This window comes from Vespula pensylvanica, chromosome 2 (assembly GCF_014466175.1).
Source record: "Vespula pensylvanica isolate Volc-1 chromosome 2, ASM1446617v1, whole genome shotgun sequence".
Lineage (NCBI taxonomy): Eukaryota > Metazoa > Arthropoda > Insecta > Hymenoptera > Vespidae > Vespula > Vespula pensylvanica.
This window is the reverse complement of record NC_057686.1, coordinates 14,639,499-14,666,378: the sequence shown is the minus strand read 5'-3', so window position 1 is coordinate 14,666,378 and position 26,880 is coordinate 14,639,499. Positions and strand designations below refer to the sequence as shown.

General features: G+C 36.1%; 1 protein-coding gene across 4 annotated transcripts in view; it reads left to right on the top strand.

Annotated features, from left to right (window-relative positions):
• The window catches only part of LOC122627150 (tensin-1-like), a 187,827-nt gene that overhangs the window by 5,178 nt on the left and 155,769 nt on the right, over nucleotides 1–26,880 (top strand). For 3 of the 4 annotated variants that reach the window (XM_043808051.1, XM_043808050.1, XM_043808052.1), the window contains one exon: nucleotides 13,702–13,782. In XM_043808051.1, the coding sequence (XP_043663986.1) occupies nucleotides 13,702–13,782 (81 nt within the window). Of the gene's footprint in view, nucleotides 1–7,312; nucleotides 7,418–13,701; nucleotides 13,783–26,880 lie in introns of those variants that run through there. The other variant, XM_043808049.1, reaches the window with a different exon arrangement.

Here is a 26,880-nt window from a genome sequence, read left to right as displayed (position 1 = left end):
AAATATTTATTATCGTAGTTACGATTCATATATTTCGTGAATATACGAATCAGAATATATATTTTTGAGGAAAGATGAAAGCTTAGAAGAAAATAAAAATAATGTTGATTAAACTGAAAAGTGAAATTATGTATGAAAGAGTAGGGTAGGTTAGATTTTTCTACAAATAATGTCCTTCCTCTTTTTCTTTCCTTTCGTCATTCGAACGAGCAATTCACGCGCGTGCTGACGTTTCTCGTACGATCGTGTGTGCACGCGCGGGCAAAAAGCCTTTCACGCTCAGTTTCTTCGTCTCGCTTACTTGATTCTGAGGAATGAACAGGTCTCCCCGTATCTTCGTATATCTTGACTCGCTAAACGATGAATTTTATCGATTGCGGCATTGAAAGAGAAGTATATGAACTTATGAACATGCTGATGATTAGAATTAGAAAGAATGTCGACACGAATGTTCGAACGAATGTTCGTTTAGCTTCTTTTTTTAACAATACGAAGAACAACGTTGTCTATATACAACATTATATAGTATTTTATTGTATAACGTGTGTTAGTTATTACGTGGTTAAGATGTTAAGTAGATAACTGACACATGTTCCTTAGTATCTTTTGGATATAGAATTTGTGAAAGATTAGACAAAATTTAAATAAAACAGGAAGCACGGAATCATTGAAAATATATATGTGATAATAATATATAATTATAATACACGTGGATAATATTAATGATGACGGTAGAAAGCGGTATATGAGTTGGGTCGTAATTCGAACTGAGTAAAACAGGTAATCAAATTTGTACGAAAGTATACTACTCGAATGAACTCGTTTACGTCGACATTTGATATCAGGTTCGGATGACGAATTAATCGTTCGAGCAGGAAACATCCGAGTCTTCTTTATAAAGAGCTTCGAGCGTACGTTCTACGGAGGATTTATCGAGTCGAAGTTGCGATAACCTCGAGCGATTGCTCGCCGGCTCAAAATGGAATCCTTTTTGTCTTTGCATTATCGTAATCCTCAGATCGAGGTGAACGATCACTCTCAGCTCAGTGGTTCGCTCGTGCGAGTGGCGATTCGCTCCGGCACTTAGGCGCCAGGCTTACGCTCCTTATTTGCATATATGCAAATCACATTTTCAAAGCTCAAGCCCAAGGGCACGCGCGAGCGAGCCCTCTTCTTCTTCTTCATCTTCGAGATGATTTTTAAGCGACTAATGGATGTCAATCATTAAAGCATACACGGCACCGAGTGCCGAGTGAGTAATAACGCTTCCTCCCAAGATTATCGCGTGACTTTAAAACACCTTCTAACGTTTCTTCTAATCGTCCTTAATCACGCAACCGAGATGATTACGAAAAATCATCGGCGCATACCATAGATATCTTTTATTATTCTCCTTCTCTACTTGCTCGCATAACTTTTTTCATCTTGATAACTGATAGAGGAAGAGAGAGAGAGAGAGAGAGAGAGAGAGAGAGAGAGAGAGAGAGAGAGAGAGAGAGAGAGAGAAAGAGATAGAGAGACTAAAAAATTATATATACTTAAGTACGTTTATTAGAACATATTTTGTTACAATAATATATATATATATATATGTATGTATGTATGTATGTATGTATGTATGTATGTATGTGAACAAGGATTATACAGAAAAATAGGTATTGTCAATTATGTTTGCTACGATTTCATTCTTCAATGTTTAAAAGTACATTGACACGTATTCTCTCAGTAGCTATGTGTCCTATCCGTCAATTTCAGAACCAGGTAGTATGCATTTATGGACTTTTGTATGTGTATATATGTGTATGTATAATATATATATACAGAAACAAGTTTATAAATGATGGATATATATAATGGACAAAGAGAACAGTTTATGAAAGAAATCTACTTAATAGTCCCTTTAGAGTTTTTATACTTCTGTATTGACATTTGGAAACATGTTTTATAACTAAAATAGGGCTATGTATAATAAGGGCTCTCATTGGTATTAGAGATCGTCAAACAAACGGTAGGGCGTTCCACAAAAAATAAACGGGAGCACGTTTCACGATCGTATCTTGAGGGTTCGGAATTTAAGAAGATGACCTATACTCCTGGAATCTCGGAAGGGTCCCTGTATCATCCACAAACGACTTTGGACCCTTCACGATTAGCCACTGAATTGGCTAAAAACGAACGGAATACCATTGAACATACCCAAAGCGACTTCCATATCTTATAAAATTATCTAAGTCTTTTATAGTGACGCGACGTCGCGAACGTTTGAATGAAAAATGAAAATTTCATGAGTTTCGAGCGAGCGTATACAAAATTTCTCCGAATAAAATGCAAAAAAGGTCGAGAATTCTAAAGAAGACAAATTTTGTGAGGAGACATTTTTTCAAAAATACACCTACCTTATATATTATAGCCTCGAACATTCTTCAAAGCCACTTTCATATGACCCAAAAAAAGAAAAAAGAAAAAAGAAAAAAGAAAAGAAGAAATACGACTTTCCATAAAAAAAAAGGGAAAAAGAAAAGGAAAGAAGAAACAACTTGCGGTCAGCATATTTGAAAGAATATTTTTTTTACAAATTCTAACAAGCGATTAACGTCATTGTATATTCAATTCAAAAACAGTGAATCGTTTTTCCCCCTTTTTTCATTCTTCCGTCACGCTATTATTTCTTCGGAGAAGGAGGATATACCAAGTGTCTGCTAAATACGAAATCTTAAGAGGAGTCGGAAGCAGAGTGCGCTAGGGAGTAGAAAAGGGAGGGAGGCCCGATCGTTCGAGAGGGCCCATGGAACGAAGAAGAGGGTCGAAAAGGAAGGTAGGGAATTCTCGAACAACGCGGTCGACCTTGTGACGTATGTGTAGATGTGCGTTTGTGTGCATGCGCACGTTAGCTAGAACGAAACGCATCGAGAAAGCGACGCACGCGCGGGCCCCTCGTCGTCGTCGTCGTCGTCGTCGTCGTCGTTGTTGTTGCTTACTTTGTTCCCATACTCCTTCTCTTCTCATCCAAGAGGAAGAACGTGGTAGGGAAGGCGAGTAGGGCCAGCAGGCCTCTTCAGTGCCTTATTACGCACGCACGGCACTTAGCGTACGCGCGAAACGAAACCTCGTGTGAGAGTAAGCCTGCACCCGATAACGCGTGACTCTATTCATCGCCAACTATAGTCTATCCCTTTCTCTCCTTTCTACTCTTTCTTCTTTGTTTACTCTCTTCGTTCCACTCTATGTTCTACGAGACGGCTCGATCCTCGAGAAAGGAACACCGATAAAGTCGACGAGCGAGCTTTCGACGTCTTCTTGACGTTTCTTCTTATTCTTCTTATTCTTCTTATTCTACTTCTTCTTCTTCGTCTTCGTCTTCGTCTTCTTCTTCTTGTTCTTCGTTTTGCTCCCTTTTCTTCTTCTATCCTTCGTCTCTTTTTTCTTTCTGTCTACGGACAAGTGCCGTTTTCGTCGCGAGTGTGTCAGCGACGCGTAAGATGAAGATGTTTCCTTCTTCCGTAATGTGAAATACGTTATTTAGTTCTTCCTCATGGAAATTATTTTTCTCTTCGAAACGTTCCTTTTGATTTTATTTATTGTTAATTCGTTCGACACGATATTCCGAGAATATCGATCCAATGAATATTTTTGGAGATCTATATATATATATATATTTTTTTTTTTTCGATGTCGTTGATTCAAGGGCTAACGAGTTACGTACGTGGGTGGCGATTAATGCGTTTGGCAAGTGCAGTGAAAGTCAAATGCTCTCGTTCTGCAGATGAGTGCGCGTCATTTTTCATTATCATTGTCAGTGGATTTCACTCGATGTGCTGCTGTTTATAGTGAAATCAATTTTTAGCGCATTCACTTGCCGTTCATCCTACTATTCCTGTTTATGTGTTAATGCCGATAACGATAACGTTGTCATATCGACGATATTTTTCAAGGAGATTTACAAAAACGAAATTCCGATCGAACGATGAACATTTGAATGAACTCGTTGCATTCAACAATTGTACTCGCTATTTTTCCAGGATTTAATAGAAACATTATTTATTCGTTACACGATTCTAGTCACGGTATGTTTCCCATTTCGATCAGGTTTCGTTTCACCAGTTTATTTCTAAGATTCTACTCTTCTCGAGAATCGAAGTATCACGTAATACGTATTACTTTTATCCTAGATATCGATGATAGTTATTAAAGGAATCCTTTTTTTTTATATAAAATATAACAGAATGAACCTAGGAACTCATAAATAGTTTAAAATTGAAACTTTACTTTGTAAATGTTTCACTTTAAATTGTACGATTTGTAAATGTTTGTTTGTCTCATATAAACGTTATCATTATATAATTATTCGAAGTATTATAACGTTCATAGGACTAAGATTTAATTGAGTTTTTTTCGAAAGATTTCAAAGACACGTTTCCAGGTTGGAAAAGATACTTGTTAATAATTCGAGAAGAGTCGATAGAGCGATTTAGGTCGTCGATGAAATCACGTCGGCAGGTATGCATCATTGCAAGTGATCTATGCCGCAGGGTTATCCGATCTGTTCGCCGTTAACTGCTCACCAACGAGAGTAAAAGAGAGAAGAGAAGTCGATTTCGATCTGCTGGAAGCCAAGAACAAGTCTCTTTCTCTTTCTCTCTCTCTGTCTCTATCTCTGTCTCTGTCTCTGTCTCTGTCTCTACCTCTGTCTCTGTTCTGTCTCTCTCCTCCTTTCTTTTTTTCTTCCTTGAGCCGCACGCGATCGTCGCGTATAAATCGATCGACCGGTCGATAAATCAAAAGCATCTTCGCGCACGAGACGAGAAAGCGACTTCTTCCTCTTTCGTTTTTGCATTAATCTAAAGAGAAATTTTTGAATTTCTCGAATAATCTCTTCCTCGTCCACTTCGTTTTGAAAAGTCACGTGGGAGTCGAACGAATCTTCGGATTATACGACTCGCGAGAGATCGTGAACGGAATCGCGAAGGAGTCACGCGGACTGAATTAAATATATATAGGGTGAACTATACAACTTGATCGATTTTATTTATCTTGATAATTTAAAGAATTTGAAAATTAAGATAGAAACGTGTCAGTACACGATCGACTTGTTATATTTTATTATAAATCACGAAAGAAGCAAAGAACAAATGTTTAGGAACTTCATCGATAATGGAAATTGTTAAACAAATTATTTTAACTTTTGATAAATCGAGTTATACCGTTCACCCTGTATATCTACTTCTCTCCCATGAGTCACGGTTTAATGAGGATTACGGGATAGTGGAAAACCACGTTATTCTGAGATCTTGCTCATCGTTATTCCTGCTTGTATATTCTTACTCTAAGAGGAAAGAAGAAAGAGAGAATAGAAAATAGAAAGAAAAATAAGAAGTAAATCCTTCGGGAGAAGAATAGATTATCTTTGTTTCGCCGATATTAGAAAGCGGAAAAGTAAGGAAGCAAAGGGTTAAATTAAATGCCATGCACGTTCGGTATATCTCGCGCTGAGATTCTCGAAGGACGAGGCTCGTCGAATCGCGAAAATGTCATGGCGTTTGCAACGTGATCGTCTAGCCATGATCAAGAATATATCAACTCAAGCATCATATGCAATTTTATCTGAGATGATATCGAATAACGAAGAATACGACGAGAAGCAACATTTTCATTTTCGACGTTTCGAGATTATGAGAAACGTCATTCCTTTGGGATAAATAAAAAGCAGCTGTCCACGCTTCGTTATCTCTCTCTTTCTATCTATCTCTCTCTCTCCCTCTCTCTCTCTCTCTCTCTCTCGTGTTAATATAATTTATTTCCTTCGAGATTTATGTATATTTAAAACGTTCATTAAATCCTTATCGCTATTTATCGTTCTTCGGTATTCGTTTAATAATTTCAAAAGCAAGATTAACCGTGCAACGAAAAAAAATGTTCAAGACGGAACTAACGTGTGTCTGATTTCGAATGGATGCAAACTCTAACGTGTTTATTTATTATTTTTATCATAGCTTCTTCCCGACGTTATATTTCACAGTGACATTGATTAAATCGTTCTTACCTTCCGAAAGATTCCACCTGTCACCGCGTAGAGCGCAACGAGCTCTTGAATCGTTAACTGCAGGTTACGGACGCTTGCTACGTGAGAAAGTATTGCCTGTTCTACTTGATCTCTCACGGACGCCTGAGAGTGACAGTGAACGATGACAGAGAAGAGAAGAAGAGAAAAGTGTTCGCTTCGATAATCGGATCGTTTAAATAATAAAAAAAGAGGAACAGATAGCCTATGATTTTTTCCTTTTTCCTATGCGATCACCCGATTTATTTTTATTCGATCGTAAATTAGCTCATTAATTCGGGTCATTGATTGTTCGTTTTGAATTTTAGACAAATATTTTATTTAATTTTTTCTTTCTAAAGGAGATACTCAAATTATTCAAATATTTGTAAAACAATTTGAAATGTATCCATTATTCGTTCCAATATTATATAAGTCATATAGACTATCGTCCTTGACTTCTATGACTTGCTATATCATTTACCAAAGGAGTATTTCCAAACGTGAACGCGTGATTGAACGGTTCAAAGAGTTTAAGCTTTAATTTGAAAGCTGAAATCAGAAAAGTCCATTAAATTGTTAGCAGAGACCGGTGAAATCGATTAATTGTCGATGAAATTTGTTTTTCTTTTTCTTTTTTCCTTTTTTTTTAGATTGACAGCCGCGTTTCTTTGACTCCCGATAAATCATGGGCGTATAAAAATACTTCAAAAACTATATGAAACAATATGGAAAACATTCTATCAATTTATTTTTCCATTAATTCGTTAAAAGGAACAATCGTTGTCGATCTTGCAGGTTATCTTGATAAATTTTTTATCTAAGCGTATCGAATCGAAACGAAAAATGAAGAAAAGTTTGATCGACGGATGCACGACTTTTTTATTCAAAATATCGAAGTCCAAAATCGAACGTTCTCCGACGATATTTTGAGATTCGAAATATCGTCGGCGAAAAGAAACGATCTTTTATCGCGAAAGATGGTGAAAGTCAGCTTCGTCGTTGCTTCGTGATCGTTAGTAAGGATGAAGGAAGAAGGAAGAAGCGATGCTTATCTTCTCTCGATACATTCTCGACGTTACGTCGATCGTTGGCGCACGAAACATCGAGCAATTAACGAAATGTGCAATTAAAGAAGACGGATAATTGAGATTTATTTAAAACCACTTGGAAGACAAGACGAAGAAAAAGAGAGAGAAAGAAAAAGAGAGAGAGAGAGAGAGAGAGAGAGAGAGAGAGAGAGAGAGAGAGGATAAAGAGAATGAGTGTTGGTGCAGAAAGAGGAGGAAAAGGAGAAAACAAATAAAGATGGTGGGGATGGTGGAATACACGGACGTCAAAATGCCAGAGGCTACTCTCGTTATATTCAACGGTGTACAGGTGGGCTCTGTTATTCTAATACATCATAATTTCTTTGAAATTCTTTGAGAAAAATTTTATTACGATCCTTTCGAATATTTACTCGTATCATTTAAGCATATATGCGTATGCACCAATGTATATATGCATGTACGTACATAGGTATAAACATTTTGAATTGCTTTATAGCGTTTTTTTCTCATATAAGATAAGAGAGAGCCTTCCTTACCTCGAGACGAATCGTAAATCACATTCGATCGAACCGATCGTTGAGAGTTCGACGTTACAAAGTCGTTCCAAAAACGCGCGTATAATTTAGCTTGATCAAGAAGGCACGAAAGTCAAGAATACTTGCAACCGGGGACGAATATTAAACGTTGAAAAGGTTTGATTTGCAAGCGATATAAAACACAAGCATGTTGCAAGGTGCTTGGTGCTGGCACCTGCTCGTTAAATCGTTTTCCAGGTAAAGTAACGTGAAATTCCAACGTAATTAATATCTCGACAGAATATATGTACATGGCGTGTTTCTTTGAGAAAAGATGCTCCGACCTCGTTCGATGGCACGTCAAAACCAAAAAAAAAAAAAAGAAAGAAAAGAAAAGAAAGAAAAGAAAAGAATAAAAGAAAAAAAGAGAAGAAAAAAGGAAAAAGAATAAACCTCCCTCTACCCCTACCAGTCCCTCCGAAAAAAGAAAAAAGAACAGAAACGGACGAGAGAATGTTTAAATGTTTAATTAACGGCTCAACGACGAAACGTTTAAATTGTCCTGCGTAGCTTTTCTAACGAGTCTTAATTGCATTGTAAATATTATCGCTTTCTATCCGGCCTTTTGTTTCTTCTTTTCCTAAGAAAAACGTACGTACAGCTTAAGGAGAAAAGGAATAAGTAGACGGAGACACGCACAAGTAATAAACGCGTTAATGAGTACTCCACGATGATATCTTTCGCAGTGCAAAGATATTCTCTATGCTCGATTCGTACCACCAGCTCGACCGATCGTATCTCCCACTCTCTTCTCCAATGAAATAATTATCTTATTTCCTTGAGAAAGGATCCAAGAGTTCATGCATGTAACCACAATTACTCCTCGTGCGAGTAAATCAAGCGAAGTTTGCGTAACCAGTATTTCATATAAAAGGTTTGATTAATGCATCGTACGGATTAGATCATAATACATCCGTTGAAAATAACGCTAGATCATTTGCGAGGATAATGCTCGTTTCTTCTGTACGCTTTGTGCTTTCTCTGTAACAACTTGGCAAAGTTCGACTCCTTTTCAAGATTTCACGTTGTTTTTTAAACTTACCTGTCGTGAACCTTCTCATTATCTTTTATCATGCATACATCAAACTTTTTGATCCTTCTACAATATCTTTCTATGTATAGTAATACATAGTAAATAGTTATACGTACGTGAGATGAAATTCTAGTAGCTATCGTTTGACCCTATCTTACGTCCCATTATTTTTTTCACAAGACGATCAGAAAAAGATGTAGATATTTTTAGAATGACAAACGTTCGCACGCGAGAGAATAAATAATACTTATGCGTTTATCTAATCGCATCTTCGTCAATTATCAGTCCGCTCGATAAATCTGTCGATGCAATTAACTCTCTTCTCTAAAAATTTATTATCTTCTTACCAGTAGACACACGTTTATTTTCTCTCTCTCCCCTCCCAGCCCACATCATTTTATCCGATTATGAGAGAACTATGTTGGAGATTGTCGAAAGAGGTTGCCACTCATAAAAAGTGAAAGTAATCGCATTCCACGTTAATCATGCAACCTGTTATTCGGCCTTTATTAAACCGTGAGACGGCTATACGATTCTTTTGTCTTTCTTTTTTTCTTTCTTTCTTCTTTTCCAGAGGAATCGCACTCTGCTGAAATTTGCATACCTATTTACTTCGTTCCTGCTCATTGTGAAAAAAGACTCCTCGCAATTTCGATCCACATGGTGGTACGTGAATTAAAATTCGCAAGAGAATAAAAAACTTGAAAATACTCTCGCGAAATTTTTTTCCGTTTGAAAATTGATCCCTTTGATATTAATTAATAGAAGAAATACAATTAGCTTTGTGAATTAATTTTGTTTTAATTATATCGGTTCTTATTAAATATTCGTTTTCTTTTTCTTTCGAAATGAATCGATACAGATATTTATTATTATAGGTTATATTATAGACAATAATGTTTATAGATAATATGATAGATATATTATAGATAGTAATAAAATTAATGAGCACCATACTTTACCAGCATTTCCTAATCGGAACGATTATTATGCAAACAGGTATTATCAATGGTCTATTACATTCGAAAATCTTTTCCCTTTTGCATTCTTCTACTCTCTACATATCTATATTCGCTGAGATTAACGGTGTATATGTAAGTTGGACCACGAGTCGACTGAAACGCAAACATGTACCATGATTCATGTTGCATGATCGTTGAACGTATATAATTCCTTTGTGAGAGACAGTATGAAAAAATAATTCGAATGTAATTGTACGATTCCGAGAAGTATCGTGCAACGATGTAAATCGATCATTGTTATCAACTGATTGTTAATACAACATCAATAATATCGATATTAAATCTTTTTTATTTTTTTTTTCATCGACTTTGCCCAAAATTCATCGACACGAAAGAATTATTATCCCAAGTATTATAAACTAACAAATGATATGAATCGTAAAATAAATATTTGAATTCGATCGTATTGAAGTTTTCATAAAATGAATTTTATTTGTATGCTTTAGGATCGATATTACGATGTGTTATATTGATGATGCAAGGTATCTGGAAAAATCATGACGATTTTCAAAAAATATTTCACAGCAGAGAGATTCGATAATATGTAACAATGAAAATTATTCGAAAGGATTAAATCGAGAATTATATTACTATGTTATATAAATATATATATATAAATATATAAATATGTGCATATATATGTATTGGTATGATAGGTAATACGTTGAAACATACCAACACCGTTGATTGCTGCAACATACGTAAGGAAAGCGATAGATTGTACCAGAAGGAAATTATAAACTCAACGAAGGGAAACGCGGGTCATGTTCTATCAGTTCGTAAATATTTCTGTTTTACCTGCCCTTATCGTAAAGTCTCTCTTTCTATCTTTCTCGCTTTTTTCTTCTCTTTGTTTTTTCCTGAAATTCTGGAAATTTCATATCGGATTTAGTTAGAAAGAGAGAGAAAGAGAAAGAGAAAGAGAGAGAGATTTCTAATTAAAATTCTCGACGTCGATTTGCAGCGCGTTTCTAACGTTTCTACGTTACTAAGCTACTACGGTATTCGTCGCTCGTTTTCACCCAACGCGTATTTTATCCTCGATTGTTCAGGAAATTAGAAAAAAGGTCGACATACGTGCCCTTTTGAAACGTTTTAAAGATTACAAAATAAAGAAACGACGTTGCCGGTCGTTTAAAAGATTTTTTATTTCTTTTTTCTGTTTTTATTTCTTTCCCATCGAAACGTTCGAAAACATGACGTAGATTATAACGATAGTTTTGAAAGGGATCTCTAAAAGATATCGAGAAAGCGGCTAGGAGATCAGACTCGATCGAGTAGATCCGTTAGTTTCTTGTATGCGCCTTTCTAATCGCATGCATGACCGTAGGAAAAAGGATAGGTGCAGGCACGGAATCTCCGATAACGGGGATGAACGCGAAGGACGAACCGGTGCGTCACGGATACATAGCTGACATATATTTATAGTTAGAGAGGAGTTATACAGTGTTTTATTTACATCGTTAATTTCGTTCTTGTCTCTTTTGCTTGCATATATATGTAGGTACGGAGAAATCTATAGAGGATGAATCGTAATAATTCGTGGATATAATTCTAGAAATAAGTGGAACATGAAAAATAATCGAAAGAAAAGTTTATAATCATTAATAACATTTGTCTTATCTAATCTATACCATACTGTTATAGACTATACAGTTATTTTGCTTTCAAAGTAATATATTCGGATATATGTACATATATAACTGTAACTTATGTAATTGTAATTGAGCTAACTGAACGCAATATCTATAAAAATATTTAGAAAAACTTTTATAATTCATTTTTATATACCGAATCGATTTTTATCGATACTATAGATAAACATGGTAAGCATATCCTCTATAGATAAGTATGTATTCACGTTCATACATATGAAGCAGATCGTCGAAGGAAACGCGTTCGCGTAATGTTGGACCAAAGCGCAACATAATTGCACGCGGTACCGTTATTTATTGCGACCCTGGAATCTACCCCCCGGGCTTTTATTTATTGTCGTTATAAGGAGGGTCGCTATTTTTATCGACCGTTTAATCGTCGGACGACGCGTTTGACCGAGAAAGACCAATGCCCACGCTCGAAACACGAAACTGCCCCTTTCTCCCTTCGCCTCCGCCACTTTTCTTGGCCATCCTCTTTTCTCTTCTCTCGAGGCGAGCCAACTTTCCTTATCTTTCCAACGCTCGTTACATCGAGATTTATATGCGTGTGAAACCCCGACATATTTCTTACCGACTATTATTTGCCTGTCCTCTTTGACGTTTCTACGCGTTGGAATATAGTTTAATCCGATAATAATTAAGCTATATTGGATTAATCTATCCAGGCTTTGAAATTTGATACGCGCTGCAAATGAAAACTGATAGAACCAGAACAGTACATTTGTTTTAATTTTAATGGAAAAAGCTTTATTATTATTGTTGTTGTTGTTATTGCTATTATTATTTTTATTATTTTGTTCGTTAAAATTTCATTTCCTCACGTTAAGAATTTTATTCTCGTTAGTTCGATTATTTTTATTCATACTTATGAAAAAGTAACTAATTTCTTTTCTTCTCGGAGAAGAATAAATTCGTCATGATTAATATTCGAATGTATCGAATAAAATCTTTCATATCGCAAAGGAATGGTAATATCTACCGGATCACCTCACGTATTCTCGCTTTTCGAGTACACTCTCTCTCTTTCTCTTTCTTTTTTTCTCTTTTCTATCATTCTTTTCTGTCGACACGATAAAACGTCACTCGCACATGTTATTTGCGATACTTGTCTTCTTTGCAGAGAACTCCTCGTATACATATCACTGTTTTTAACTCCTTTGAATTCCATTGGAGCATGCACAAAGGATAGGAAAATAAAATTCGCATGAATAAATACAGTAGGAACATTTTCATTGGAATCCGAAATAATCGTGACAAAAGGAATCGTCTTGGTCAAGGAAGTAAACGAAATTTCCAAGCTTCTTCGTTCTTTTATTCCTTTTCTCCGAGGACACGAATGATCGTGAACCAAATTGACTATCGAAAGGAAATGGCAGTTCTACGAAGAAAAGAAAAAGGATGGCTGGTACCGGTGAGCAAAATCTTCTCTGAGCGAAAAAGGGAAATGAAATTCTTGTCGTAGGTTAGGTAGGGTTCTTTTTATTGTTCCACAAGTCTCTAGCTCCAAAGGAATTCCCTGTGGATCTTGAAACACAATTATTTCACCTAATCGATAATTAAGTTTTTATCGAACAGACACACGTTTGTTTGCGATATGTTTTATTAAGATTAAGAGAAATAGAAGAAGAAAGAAAGAAAGAAAGAAAGAACAAAGAATAAAGAAATAAAAAGAAGGACAAGACATAGAGAACATGTCAGGGATGTCCTTTTTAATTTGACTTCTTTATCTTCATGAACTTTAACCGTGAAAATAAGTAATATTTGAAAAATTCATTTTTATTGATTTTTCTCTCGTTCAATCACTGTGCTCGTTCAAATAAGAAATAAACCAATGAAAACTCGGATAGAGAGGGTTCGAAGCCTGCTCGAGCTTTCGTATACTCGCTCAATAATTCGAACGGGGTTATTGGTTTCCTCCTCCTCCCATGATCGTTACAAGCACCATATGACTTTACATCGCGCATCACTTTCTCGAATTCTCCCACTGCCTCCTGTGCTTCACTGCTCCGTGCACCGAACTGTGTTCGCGCTCGCGTCTATCTATCGCCATTATATCGAATTTATGAGATCTCTGAAATCGTACCTTACGTGAAATTTTTGTTCTCTTTTTGATTAACATTACATCCTCTATCATGACACGCGAATACGTACATATACGTGTTTTAGATACGTTACCATATTTGTATATAATTTTTATTTATATTCAAAATGTAATTATCAAATTAAAAAATGTTGGACTTTTTCGAAATCGTAAGATATCATTTTTCTAGCAAATTTTCAACAAAATTCGGAACATCAATATCTATTTATTTATCTATTTTCAGTACATGGGTTCGTTTCCTGTGGCGATTCCCGACGTTGCCAGCCGAGCGGAATTCGTGCGGTCCCAACTGGAGACTCTCAGAGTGAGTACCTTTCCGTATTATGAAATGAAAAAAAAGGAAAGAAAAAAAGGTGGAGGTTTTCATCCGGTCGAATGAAACTGGAAAATTTGATTGGACGATTAGAAAAAGCGATCGTGTTCAGCATTAACTTTCTTGTTTGATTATGTTGCGATCCAAAATTGTTTTCCTTCGATTACCGGCAAGTGGCGTATACTCGCGACAAGATAGATTATTCCAGCACGCTTCGCTGCATAATAAGAATCAATAAGATCCCAGGATAATGGCCCGACATACCCCAAGTTCCATTTTCACTCTGTTTGTTTTCCGGTTTTGCATGCATGATGAATCGGGAATTTTATATTCAAATCGTTCGCTCAGCTCGGACGTACCACGTAATTCGACGTGCTTAGATAACGTCGAAACGTGAAAAATTTCTATCGCCACCTTCAAATCGAAATCCTCCAGAGATTTGAAGGACTTTTTTCTCGTAAGGATCGACCAACGAGGCATTTTGATTTTTTTGAAGGATATCGAATTTGAAAAGGAAATGATTGACATTCGATTTCATTGAAATCACGTTAGATCGAATTGGGACATATTACAATAAAGAATAACAACATCTTCTTTTGCTTTTTATAGTAAATATGATATTATAAAAACATGATAAAAAAGAAATAGAAGTAATCCATATGCAATTTGAATTAATAAATAATTCATCCATTCCACATTTAATTTGATATTATCGTTCTAATCGATAAACCGAACAGTTTACTCCTTTGTAACCTTTTTCGAAGAAAATCTTTACCTAGTGATTCCGCGTTTTACTCATGTCAAGGTTCACGCAATGAGGAACTCTCGTCGATGTAATTAACGCGAAGCTACGTTGCTTAATTAGCCGAAAGTTACAAACGCCCAATGTAAGCTCGTGCCGGAGGAATCAAACAACAGATTTGCGGCTGGGAATAAACTTTGCACGTAGGGCTTATTATTGTAAGCCACGCTATTACTGTAAACCAAGTAATGACTCTAACGGTGCCCTAAAGGGATCAGCAAAATTTCCACGTCGGAGTTTCATCGGAATTTGAATATTCGACCGCGTACTATGAACAGGAGAAACTCGTCCCTTTCGGCAACTACGTACGTCTCCATTCGAACGAGTTTATCCATGTCCATGTCTATGTGTATATGTTCTATATATATTCTGTATATGAGATACCAAGTAGTAGTAACTCTTCACTTTTATGCGAACGCATCTCTGTTACCTTTTCTAACCGGAAAAAGCAGAACTTCCAGCTTGAATTTCATGAAGGTATTACAGACATAAAAAAAGAAACACGAAAAAAAATCTCATAGTATTTTCAACCTCGATGATCTTTTACTAGAATACGACGAACAGGTTTTCCAACCTAGATAAACTTTCAGAAGAAAAATTTGATAAAAAGGATAAGAAAAAGAAGAAATTTCATTCGAGACAATAAATTCCCACATACGATTAGTATTAACAATTTTAAACCGTATAGAATACATAAAAATAATACAATGTTACCATGATTGAGTATAGATTGGCAAAGTTAACGCTTTAGCAGATATTCTAAACAATCTTTCTATGGAAAGCTAGCCGTGTCTTTGCAAATTTGTTTGATTTTTGGATGTCCTTGTCTATCATCGTTTGCCCCAATGATTTCGTGATGTTAGAAATTTGATATTCCTAGTGGGTTAAACGAAATCTAAAATTTCATTATAAGACCCTTAAGAACGACGTTCAACGTGTCAAACCAGATATCTTCTTTCGCATTTTATCATCCGTAAGGAATAACGCTAAGGCGAGTTTTAGATCTCGACGTTTTTCTATTCAGCAATTTCAATATATACGTATGAGAACGATATCTCCTACGATGATGAAATAGGACTCTTTGGAATTTTATCGTCGGATCCTTTTTCACGCTCACGTGATCTTCTTCGCGTCGAAATGAATTTGTAAATGATGGAAAAAGAGGGTTACTTTATTTTACATCTTATTCATTTCTTTCAAAGGGTAAATCGAAAATCAAAATTTAATCGCGACTTTTGAAAATTCATTCGAAAATAATAACTCGAGGGATAAAAAAGAAAAAAAAAAGAAAAATGAAAAGCCTCGATTAATTATATTACGGGATGTTAATTTTAATCGCGTAACTCGTTCTAACGGTGAGCAGAGAAGGAAGAAAATACAGTCAAAATTATAATGGTTTTACGGTCCGTCTGAATTTAACCTCTCGTGAAAAATTGCTGCTCGTCTCTAGGATGTAGTAGAGGTATCTCTCTCTCTCTCTCTCTCTCTTTCTCTCTCTCTCTCTCTGTTTGTATCTTTCCTTGCATATTCAACGAAGAAAATTATACGCGTTGAGTTCCCGCGGTATAATCCGACCCTCCGATATTCGCATTTAGGGTAATGCAGAGGAAATATATACCCCCTTCTACCGGGAGTAACGTCTACGGCGGCGATGAGCCTCTGTCGTGTGTATACAAGGTGTAAATAAAGTGAAAATCACGCTTAAGCGATTAAGACGTGGAGAAAAAAGGTTCGCCGATGTTTTAGAATTCCAAAGTACTCCCGAGAGAGAAAGAAAGAGAGAGAAAGAGAGAGAAAGAAAGAGAGAGTGAAGGGGAAAGAACTAATATTTTTTATTACCTTACTGGTAACTGGTTCACTTACCGGTAAGTAAAAAATATTAGCATTTTTTCTCTCTTACGAAAGATCAAATGCATAGGAAGGTAACAAAGATGGTAAAAGAAGTAGCAATAACAACTCGTGTTTATGAGAAACTTATGGAAAGGAAGTAGCCATGATAGAAACTTTTGCATTAATTACTTCGTTAGAAAAACGTTTGTTCTGTTTGTGTGTAGTGTCTGTCACTGTGTTAACAACATTCGAAAAGATACAAATAAAAATTCGAAAAGATAAAAATACAATTGTGTTGTATGCGATATTTTCTGATTAATTTCGAGATCAAAGAAACAATTTAATAATACCATGCTAGAAAGTACACTTTGCTAAAAGCGAACTACTTTGTATTCGACTGAATTTGACATTACCTTTTCTATGTAATGACAGAACATAAGGATTTACTAATCGACAGAATAAGAAAATAATTCTTAAGATGATCGTCAAAGTTTTCTTTCATTTTCTCCCTTCAAATACAAAGGACTTGACGTTTCCTTATATCGAAGATTACCATCCAGCTAATTATATGGGTCTCTTTGTACATTAATAAAGGAGAATTATTCATTAGTTTCTATGCTTAAGAACAGACCCTCGATATTCAAGGGAGTCAGATTCTCAAGAGCGTGCTTAATATAGCAGGGCATATTTAATCCCAGCTGTTCTTCTCTCTCTCTCTCTCTCTCTCTCTCTTTCTTTCTCTATCTACCTATCTATCTCTCTTGTACGTATTTATACGGGATGACCTTCCTTAATCTAAGCGAGCTAATGTATTGGAAACTAAAGGAAACACGAAGGTGTGTTGAAGAATAGATCGCGCGACCGCGATTAGGTACCGAACCATCTAATATCGTTGATTGCGGTTAACCTTCCTTGCCCGATAGAAGGAACCAAACACAATTCATTAACGAAAAGTAACATACTGCTTACGAATTTCTTGCTCGATCTGTTCTGCGTTCTCGATTAAAGCGTTTCTTGTCCGAACGAGAATCTCAGACGAATTAATCGTCTTTTCGACTGTGAATTAATATTCTAACTTTAGATTAAAATTATCAAGTTTTGGAAGTAAGTAAACTATCGAAAAATTTTTTAAATAATATATATAGCTTTCTAATTTTTAAAGCAAGTTCTTCTTTTTTAGTTAACAGTTATTTCTGAACTATTATCGTATATGATATTATATTTGTAATATAATATGGGAGATATGTATACGATATAGTATTAAATTCCATCGCCTAATGTTTATTGTATTTTATTGAAGTCGACTTCTCGTTAGAACGAATAAAATAAATGTACCGAGAGATTAAATTATACGAAGCGAAACGAAGACTATAGAGATACAGAAAAAAAGAGAGAGATAGAGAAAGAGAGAGAGAGAGAGAGAGAGAGAGAGAGAGAGAGAGAGAGAGAGAGAGAGAGAGAGACAAAGAGAGACATAGAGAGAGAGAAAGCGAGACGAAGGGTAGGAAAAATTTACTCGAATTATACGAAGACGAGACAAACGGGCAAAATCATAAGCGTAAGGACGCTCGAGCGATTCACATTCTTTGCGCCTTATTTCTTCTTTCGCGCAATTACCCCACTCTTTACTTGCCCTCTCTTTTTCTCTGACCTTTTCGAAGGAAAACGCCGAGAAGTCGCGACCAGTATTGTTTTTTTATTATCACAAAAGCATCACCTTCCTCTCTTATACCGGTTTCCGACTTTTTTGCTTCAGAGAAATTTATATCCATGCGCTCGATCCTTCATTTATACGAATATAAAGAATCATATCATTTCCAGGTTGCTTCACTTGTATTTTCGATATTAAATACTCCTGTTTAGTTTATTATTATTATTATTATTATTATTATTATTATTATTATTATTATTACTATTATTTATATCGTGTGCCGATAACGATGCGATTATATTCATTTGATTTTTGTTTTTTTTTTTTTAATATCTTTAATCTTTGCATAAGCTAATATATTACTTATAAATCTTTATCATCGAATGAATATACAAAGTCCTTCGAACGCATTATTATTATCTGCATACCCAAGGAATTATCTCGAATTACAAAGGACTATGCTGATCGTAATGTGGTTGCAAGATTAAAACAGGAAAGATTCGTTGGTGCGAATGTACAATACGTACCGTCGAGACGAAGTTACCTGAAATTATAATAAAACCAGATGGAAAGAAGAAACGAGGCGAAGAAAGCAAAGGGAGTGGCTTCTCTTCGTTGTTAAGACGGTAGTCTCTCGTCCCGTCGTCGCCATCGAAGTCGCCATCAAATTTGCCTTGAGGCTTCTTCACGTTAGTCTTAATATCGCGATCACATTTGTCGTTACAAATCGGGCTCATCGTAGATTCGCTGCATACCTAATGAGTCATGGAAATATGATGAACGACACATTCTTGCTGTCTCGATCATTTTATAGCAATTTAACTTGTCAAAAAATTGACATTGATAGATCTTAACGTAGACACATGTATGTGACTTAATCTGCATGGAAAAAAGAAAAAACAAGAAGTTAATGCTAAGCTAGAAAGTAATATATACGAATTTTGATCTTACTATGGAATTTATTCAGACATATATCGAGAGTTACTTCAACGAATTTCATCGTTTTAAACAAAATAATTAGCATGTCTGGGAAAATATTATATTCGTATAATTGTCTTTTTAAAAATTGTCTATCGTGATTATTGTAAAAATAAGATTATACATCGGAACACTAAAAAGTATTAAATAAGATCGTCTCCTTTTTTGAATAAAACTTAAAACAATACTGGGTTATAAATATGAACGTAAGACGATTGATATCGACTTTATATTTCTGAATGATGTAGTTGTTTTAATAACTTTCTCTTTCGAAACATATCTCAAACCAGCATATTTATTACATACTTTGATTAATACCAATACACGGCATATCTAAAATCATTGAAGAGTTACATATCGAACTGTCTTTGATTTTTCTTGCCGTTGGCAGGACGAGACAGCAGTTAAGATAATCGAGAGAGGATACGCGGAGGATAAGCGGAGGACACGCGAGACGAGTCTCCAGCAAGGTCAACGAGTTTTAACGCGAATAAAAAGCGTAATTGACGGGGGTTCGTACTCGTATTTGTTTCCTTTTCTAACTTTTCACATGTGTATGTGTAAGCGCTCACGTTCACTGTATTAACTGAATTGAATGTCTTCTTGGCCTCTTTCGAAATTGATGTAACACGTACTTTGTAGTTCTTGTTTGTAGCATTGGACTACTTAAAATTCGAGTCTCGATCGAATTTGAGTGGGCCCATCGATGAACGGATGAATCTTAATTTAATGGCACTAAAAAAACGTTTTGTATTTCCCATTAATCCTTTATTTGACGTACGTGAAGGATCGAAGTAATTATATTGTCAGGGATAGAACGAGACTTGCAAGAAAGAAAGAGTGGTATAAGGGCAACTAAGGGACAAAACGAATGATCAACATTTAAAGAAGACATTATTCCTGATAAATTAAAAATTGCTTTGACTTTCTCGAGGGTATGGCTAAGAAAAGAGTATGGTTCATTTGTTATCCGAATAAAGAAAAAAAAGAAAGAAAAAAATATTCAAACATATCAACGAACAAACCTTCGAAAGATTCGAATAGAATATAGAAAATTTCTTAGTGTCGTCTATTAATTTGTATACGACTGGACAAATAATATATACATACATGCATACATATATATATATATATATATATATATATATATATACATACGTAAACGTGACCGGTATTCACATTTTAGCTTGTCGCGAGATGAACAGAGTTGCAGCTTTGTAAGAAAAAGTGGAAGGCCCAGTATTCAGATGAGTCTACTCCCTTCTCCTTCCTTTCTCAAAGAGAATCAATGATATGTTCGCGCGACGCGATATTCGCGGACGCGTTAGTCCCAATGAGATTTTACGATAGCGACGTGAAAGTTAACAAGTCGCGGAGAACAAGTTTCGGTGTAACTGGCCGTTTCTTTATGCCCCTTAACGTTAATGCCCCACCCGGCTGGTAGAATTAGCCGGTTACCTGCTAACATATACTACCTTTTATACGATCGACGTAAGTCGACGAGGGACTAAAGAAAGAAAGAAACAGAAAGAGAGAGAGAGAGAGAGAGAGAGAGAGAGAGAGAGAGAGAGAGAGAGAGAGAAAGGGTAGGAGGAGAAAGAGAAAAAGAAAAAGAGAGGGAGAAAGAGATGTAAAAATGTAGGCTGCAGCTACATGTTGTGTGCGTGTGGCCAATGGTGAACAACGATGTGGTTTGTCCAAATTTATAACAAGAACCAGGTGTCACGATTTATGAAGCCTCCCTGTCGAATGCGAGATGGAACGCGTAAATCATTCGGCCACGTTCTGCTACATATTACATTATTTATTCTGTTCTTTTTTTTTTTGTCTCTTTTTTCTTCTTTTTTTTATAGAGATCGCTAGTTTCGGCATTTCTAATTATTTATTGTTTCTTTCTCGCATAGACATATATTGTTATCGTTGATAGTTTAATTATTATCTAGAGGAGTTATATAAAATGGATATAATATACGTAACGAGCGAAAGGAACTAAGGACAAACAACGAACATGCGGACAATAAAAGAATAAAATGGAAGGATCTTTTTGAATTCGATGTCAACACAAAATGTAAGAGATGCAGATGACAACGATAAGGGAACGACTATGGCGATGTCGTTGAATTACATTTTCTATTTTATATTATCTTTTTTCTTTTTTTCTTTTCTTAGTTCCTTTTTAACTAATTTTAGTAACAGAAGAGATCCACGTATTGTGAGCCACTCGTCCGCATTATTTCTCTGTTGGTAATATTTCGATTACGTCCTTTGTCCCTTTTGTTCTATCCTATGGTGGCAGTGAGGTAAAGGGGGATCGCGTTTTGCACAAGATAATAAAGCGCATTCTAACCACCCGTCCTCTTGTTTCTCTACCTCTCCCCTTCTTTTCCTTTTTATGCTTTCTTTTTTTCACCCCATCCATCCGTCTTTCTCTTTCCTCTTCCTACCCCCCTTTCTCTCTCTCTCTCTCTCTCACTCTCTCTCATCTCTCGTTCTTCGTCTTTCCTCTCTTTCTCTTTTCTACAAAGCAATATACGCGTTTCCTGCTATAAAAATCTTCCGTTGTAAAACGAGCAGGAGTGAGACGCGCGTCAGTTCCGAGTGCTCCCTAATTATTCACACGCACCAGTTGGTCGGATCGGAATAATAGAAAACGAAAGCTTTGCACTCCACCAACACCATTCTACTCGTCCTCGAATCGTCGTCGGCTCTCAAAGACGAAAGATTTTTCGATCATATCTTTTTTGATTCTCCCTCTCTTTCTCTCTCTCTCTCTCTCTCTCTCTCTCTCTCTCTCTCTCTCTCTCTCTCTCTCTCTTCGTCTGTCTATTTCTCTGCCTCTCTTTTTCTCTCTCGTTCAAAGAAATATTAGCAATAGCATCCGGCTGCATCGTTGACGATTGTATTTTATCACTTTTGCGCTTTACGAGCCATAAAAGCAAGATATCTCTCGATTCGATGGATCTCGATCGAAATTCGCACTTCGAACGTAATCAAGTCCGACCGATCAAATAAACCGAAGAGTATCTTATCGTAAAAAATGTTATTCGTCGGGGAATAAAATCGATCGTAAAGTTTACTCGAGAAAATTATTTATTTATCGCTCGATTAACGAGTTAATTTTTTAAATACACTCACTCGCAAGGATTTGTAATAAATTACAAAATTAAGGAACGCGTAAGTTTCTACATCTAGTTGTTTATGATCGTCTTCAAATTGGCCAAGAGAGGAATTCAATCGTTTTCATGGAATGTAAAATCAAATCGATGGTTCACGACCACGGTGGAATGCAATTTGATCGAGGAAAAAATTCAATAAACACATTCCTTAAAGGAACGGTAATATTAGCATAACATTGTCTCCATTTTCTTCTTTTATTCTTCTTCTTCTTTCATTCTCGTTTGACCGTCACGCGTCGACGACAAGTAGTAACTATTTATTTTAACTAAAAAATTTATCTCAAAAATTTGCTATAAAAAGTTCATTATAATAGAATAATTTATTCGATTGAAAATATTCTAATTCTATGTCTGAACTGAACCATACAATTTTTTGATAACATCAGAAAAGAAAGGACGTAAACGAATAGAACATAAGTACTAAAATAGAGATCGAGGAAAAGTAAAGGAAGTGATGGGACAAGGAGTAAAGTAGAAAGAAAAAAAAATGACGATACAAGAGAGAAAATTTGTCACTGAGCTCGACGATGAAGAAAGAGGCGCTTTCGTTTCTTCGATTGCAACGAATGGGGCAGTTTGTCAGTTCCAAGGGCTTTCTTCTTTCTTTGTCCGTTCTGTATAAAGGTACTTCAAGACAGAGGACTACAAGGAACAGGGAAAGAAAAGTGCCGAAGATATCCTGCACGTGGAGGCATTCATATTGATTTCGGGGATGGCTAGGCACCGACCTCTTTCACTGAGTTGCTGATATTTCGCTTTATTCCATCCTTTTTCCTCCTATTTCTATCCTTCTCATCATCGAAAAAGGGAAAAGACGGTGTCAACGGTAATCCCTTTATACACAACACAGTTACAGGAAGCACACGCAAAGAATCTTGATAGGGTGCCTCGATTCTAACGATTCCTAGGGATTATTTAACGTCGTTGTTTGCGATCATAACGATTGGCAGCGATTTGTCGGAAGATTTTGGATTGGGGAAACGAAATAGGAAGGGTCTGAGGACTCTCTAGGAAGGGATGGAAAATTTGAAGGACATCGCAGTTGACCGCAAACTATTATAGTATGTGTATTCATGTGTCATGCATGTGAATCGCTCATAGATCAACCTACGGTGATTAGAGGGGTTAATATACCAAAGGGTAATAAAGCCTCTCCTGAGTAAAGAGCAATTAGTCTTATCTTTTATCTTAATTATCGTCCTGAGTTATCGTCTACGACTGAATATCAAATATATTCTAGGCGTTATTAGCGTCGCTATGGTGTTATCGATAAAATGATTAAATCTTAATTACATATATATATATATATATATATATATATATATACACATATATATTTATATATATACATATACAAATGATCAATCTCTTAATCTCGTTCGAGATAAATGTAGAAATTAATTTGACGAAGTTACATTTTCGATTATTTGAAAAAAATATTGAAATATTATATCGCAGTATCACCAGCGACGGTACGACGTGTGCTTCACGCGCAATTAGTTTATAGCGAGATAAATGATTTATAAGGTAACAAATTACGTTCATTATTATCGAAGAAATTACATTTCACGCGAGCCTCTTACATTCACGGTTAACGCTTGACCCAATAAACGAACCGGTGCTCGTTCGTATATTCTATATGATTTGTAGTATCACATATATATATATATATATATATATATATATATATTATTGCGATATTAGATTTATTGCGTTTATTTATTATAGCCCGTTTAATGGCTCTAGGTCTTTCTTCGGCATTCATCTACTCGCATTCCCTTCGTTCGCGGTGAGATCGTTCGAGGTCGAATTATGTTCGAAGTGTTTTATACACGTTTAACCCTTTGCACTCTGCTGTCAGCGTTACGGTGATGTATGAACGTTACACCATAACCGAGTATCAAGTATCGATATTTAAGTAGAATTTCTTATTATTGGCATACAAAGAATAAAAAGATTTTATTATTTAACTATACATTGTGATACATTTCTAACAATGATAATAATTTAAGTTCCCTTCCTTTAACGTCTCCGGCAAGCTGCGACCCCGATTATTCGAGTCGTATTTCATGTCAAAAGATCGACTTCGAGGGATCGAATAGAATGAAGGGGATCGTAATAACGATAAGAATTATAATTCGTCCTCGACTTTTTTCTTTTATTTTTTTCTCTCTTTCTTTCTCTTTTTCTTTCTTTCTCTCTTTCTCCCTTTCTCTCAAGGACATACAGATTTCTTTTACATCGTGCTCCACGATTCTCGCTTGTGAAATTCGAGGTTTTAATTTTATAAAAGTTAATATCAAAGGGCGACGAGATCGCATGGTGGATAGTAGTACTCTAAGGAAGAACCTTTGTAGGCAGTTTTATTGAGTACGCGCGTGTTCCTCCCTCGATTTCCTCCCTTCTTCTTTTCCCGTTTCCTCGGTGTCAGATTCATCCTGATTTTCTTCGCTCGTTCGCACATCCGACTTGCTTTTTGATGTTAAACGAGGCGTCAACGAACAAAGTGCCAACGAGTAACGCTACTGTCGCATAATTTTTCAAGCAAAAGAATTATGTACAACGTTTTACTCTAATTTGATTTTTCCTACAAATTCAACGAGTTTACTTTACAAATATAACACCATCTTTATTCTTTTTATTAATATATTTTTACTTCTCAACTTTTTGCTCCTTTCTAATCTATTTATAAAATCGTTTATTGGCTAGTATGAATATCGACATCCATAAATCTTACAGTTTCAAACACACATATATAATATAAATACATATATATATACACCTCTATCAAAATGGAAGAATATGTTCCAAGTCCCATTCAAAGAAGTTTTCAACGAGCTTGCCTATTCTTCAAATCGCTTGCATATCAAATATATAACGCAGAACGAAACGACCGATTCCGGCCTTTGTAGGTAGTTTTATTGCGACGGCACTGCGTGTCCTCCCATACCCTTTTCTTTCCCTTTCAGTGTCGAATTTATACCGTTTTTCTTCGACCCTTCCAATTTGACCATTGCTTTCCAACGACTTACAAAATTCTTTCTCTCCTTCTCTCCTATTTTTCCTTTCTTTTCTTCTATCCTTCTTTTTTCCTCTTCTGTCTCTCATCGCTCTCATCGAGCAACGTGATCCCTTTAATGGCATTATGCATTTACGACGCACTAAGCTCTTTACTACGGTGGTTCAACGCGACGTTGACAAGATTTAATGCAACATACTCGATTCACGACTTCCTGGCCCACGCACAGACATACTCGTTGCTACCAGGCTGATTTTTAAATTGGATTCCGCTCTTGGATCGTTAACATATAGATCATTCGGATTATTTCTCTTTATCTCTTTCTCTCTCTCTCTCTCTCTTTCTCTTCCATTTTTTCTCTTTCTATTATATATACGTATCATCGCATCTACATTTTGTGTTTTTTTACGAGCTCGTACGAAGACTTTATGACTTGTTTACTATTTCGCCTAGCGTTGGTCCCCGCCATAATAAAATGCAGATTTATTGACTTTGATCGAGGTCGAGTTACGAAATGGAGAATTTATATACACGTGTATTCTATTAGCTAGGTTAATTAATATACGTAGCGATGATCCATTCTCACTTTTGCAATATTCTTCTTTACATTGCTTATTCCTTTCGCCTCTCATCAGTGTCATTCGTTATCGTTATCTTGGTTTTCACGTGCAACGCTTAGACTTTACCTGTCCATTGAAACCTGTTGGTTAATCCACTAAGAATGGCTGTCGTTGTACATTGTATAGTAAAGCTACTGCAATCTCTATTCTATGTAGTTACTCGCCAGACTCTTAAACGAGTATTAGCCTATTTCTCAAATCTCTAAATTAATTTCTTTGATTTCACTCTTCGAACTTTATACATAAGAATAATAACAATAATATAATAATAATACGATAATAATAAATAATTACGATAATTCAATAATAGATATAATTTATCAGTGAAGACGAAATCGAATCTTAATAATAATATTACATTTTTTCTTTATCACATTGATTCCTTTTATACGTGATCTCTGATCTCCCGTTAGAAATTGACAACGGAAAAGAAAAAGATAAAATTGTAACGATTCAGTCAGCTCGTCACATTCGAATTTCCATTGTTCACGAAAGCGAGAGAGAAGAGAATAAGGAAGAGATGAAGGAGAAAACGGTCGAAGGGGAGCCCTTTTCTGCCCAACCACGAACTAGCAGCCTTCTCTCTGACATCCGTTTTCATCGTTCTTGCTGCTTCGTCTTCGTCGACTTCACGCCAGTCAAATGCAGACATCGTCGTTCTCGTCGTCGTCGTCGTAGTCATCGTCGTCGTTGTGCCTATATAGGTCAAGCGTTAGCGCGTAGCAAGCTCGACTGTTCTCATTAAACACCTCTAGGCGACGTTCAATGGGTGCCGAGATTGCCGTCTTTTGCACACCCACCCACTAAACCCTTCACCCTTTACTTCACCATCACCACAACCTACTAGCAGCTGCTTCATTTCTCCTCTTCGATGCTTCTACCCTCCTCACTTGCCCTCTCGAACTATCCTTACCTTTGGCATAAGACCACACACGCGTATATTCGTATATGCAAAGCTTCTCTCTCTTTCTCTCGTGTCTCTTTGATTCTCCCCCCCTCTCTCTCTCTCTCTC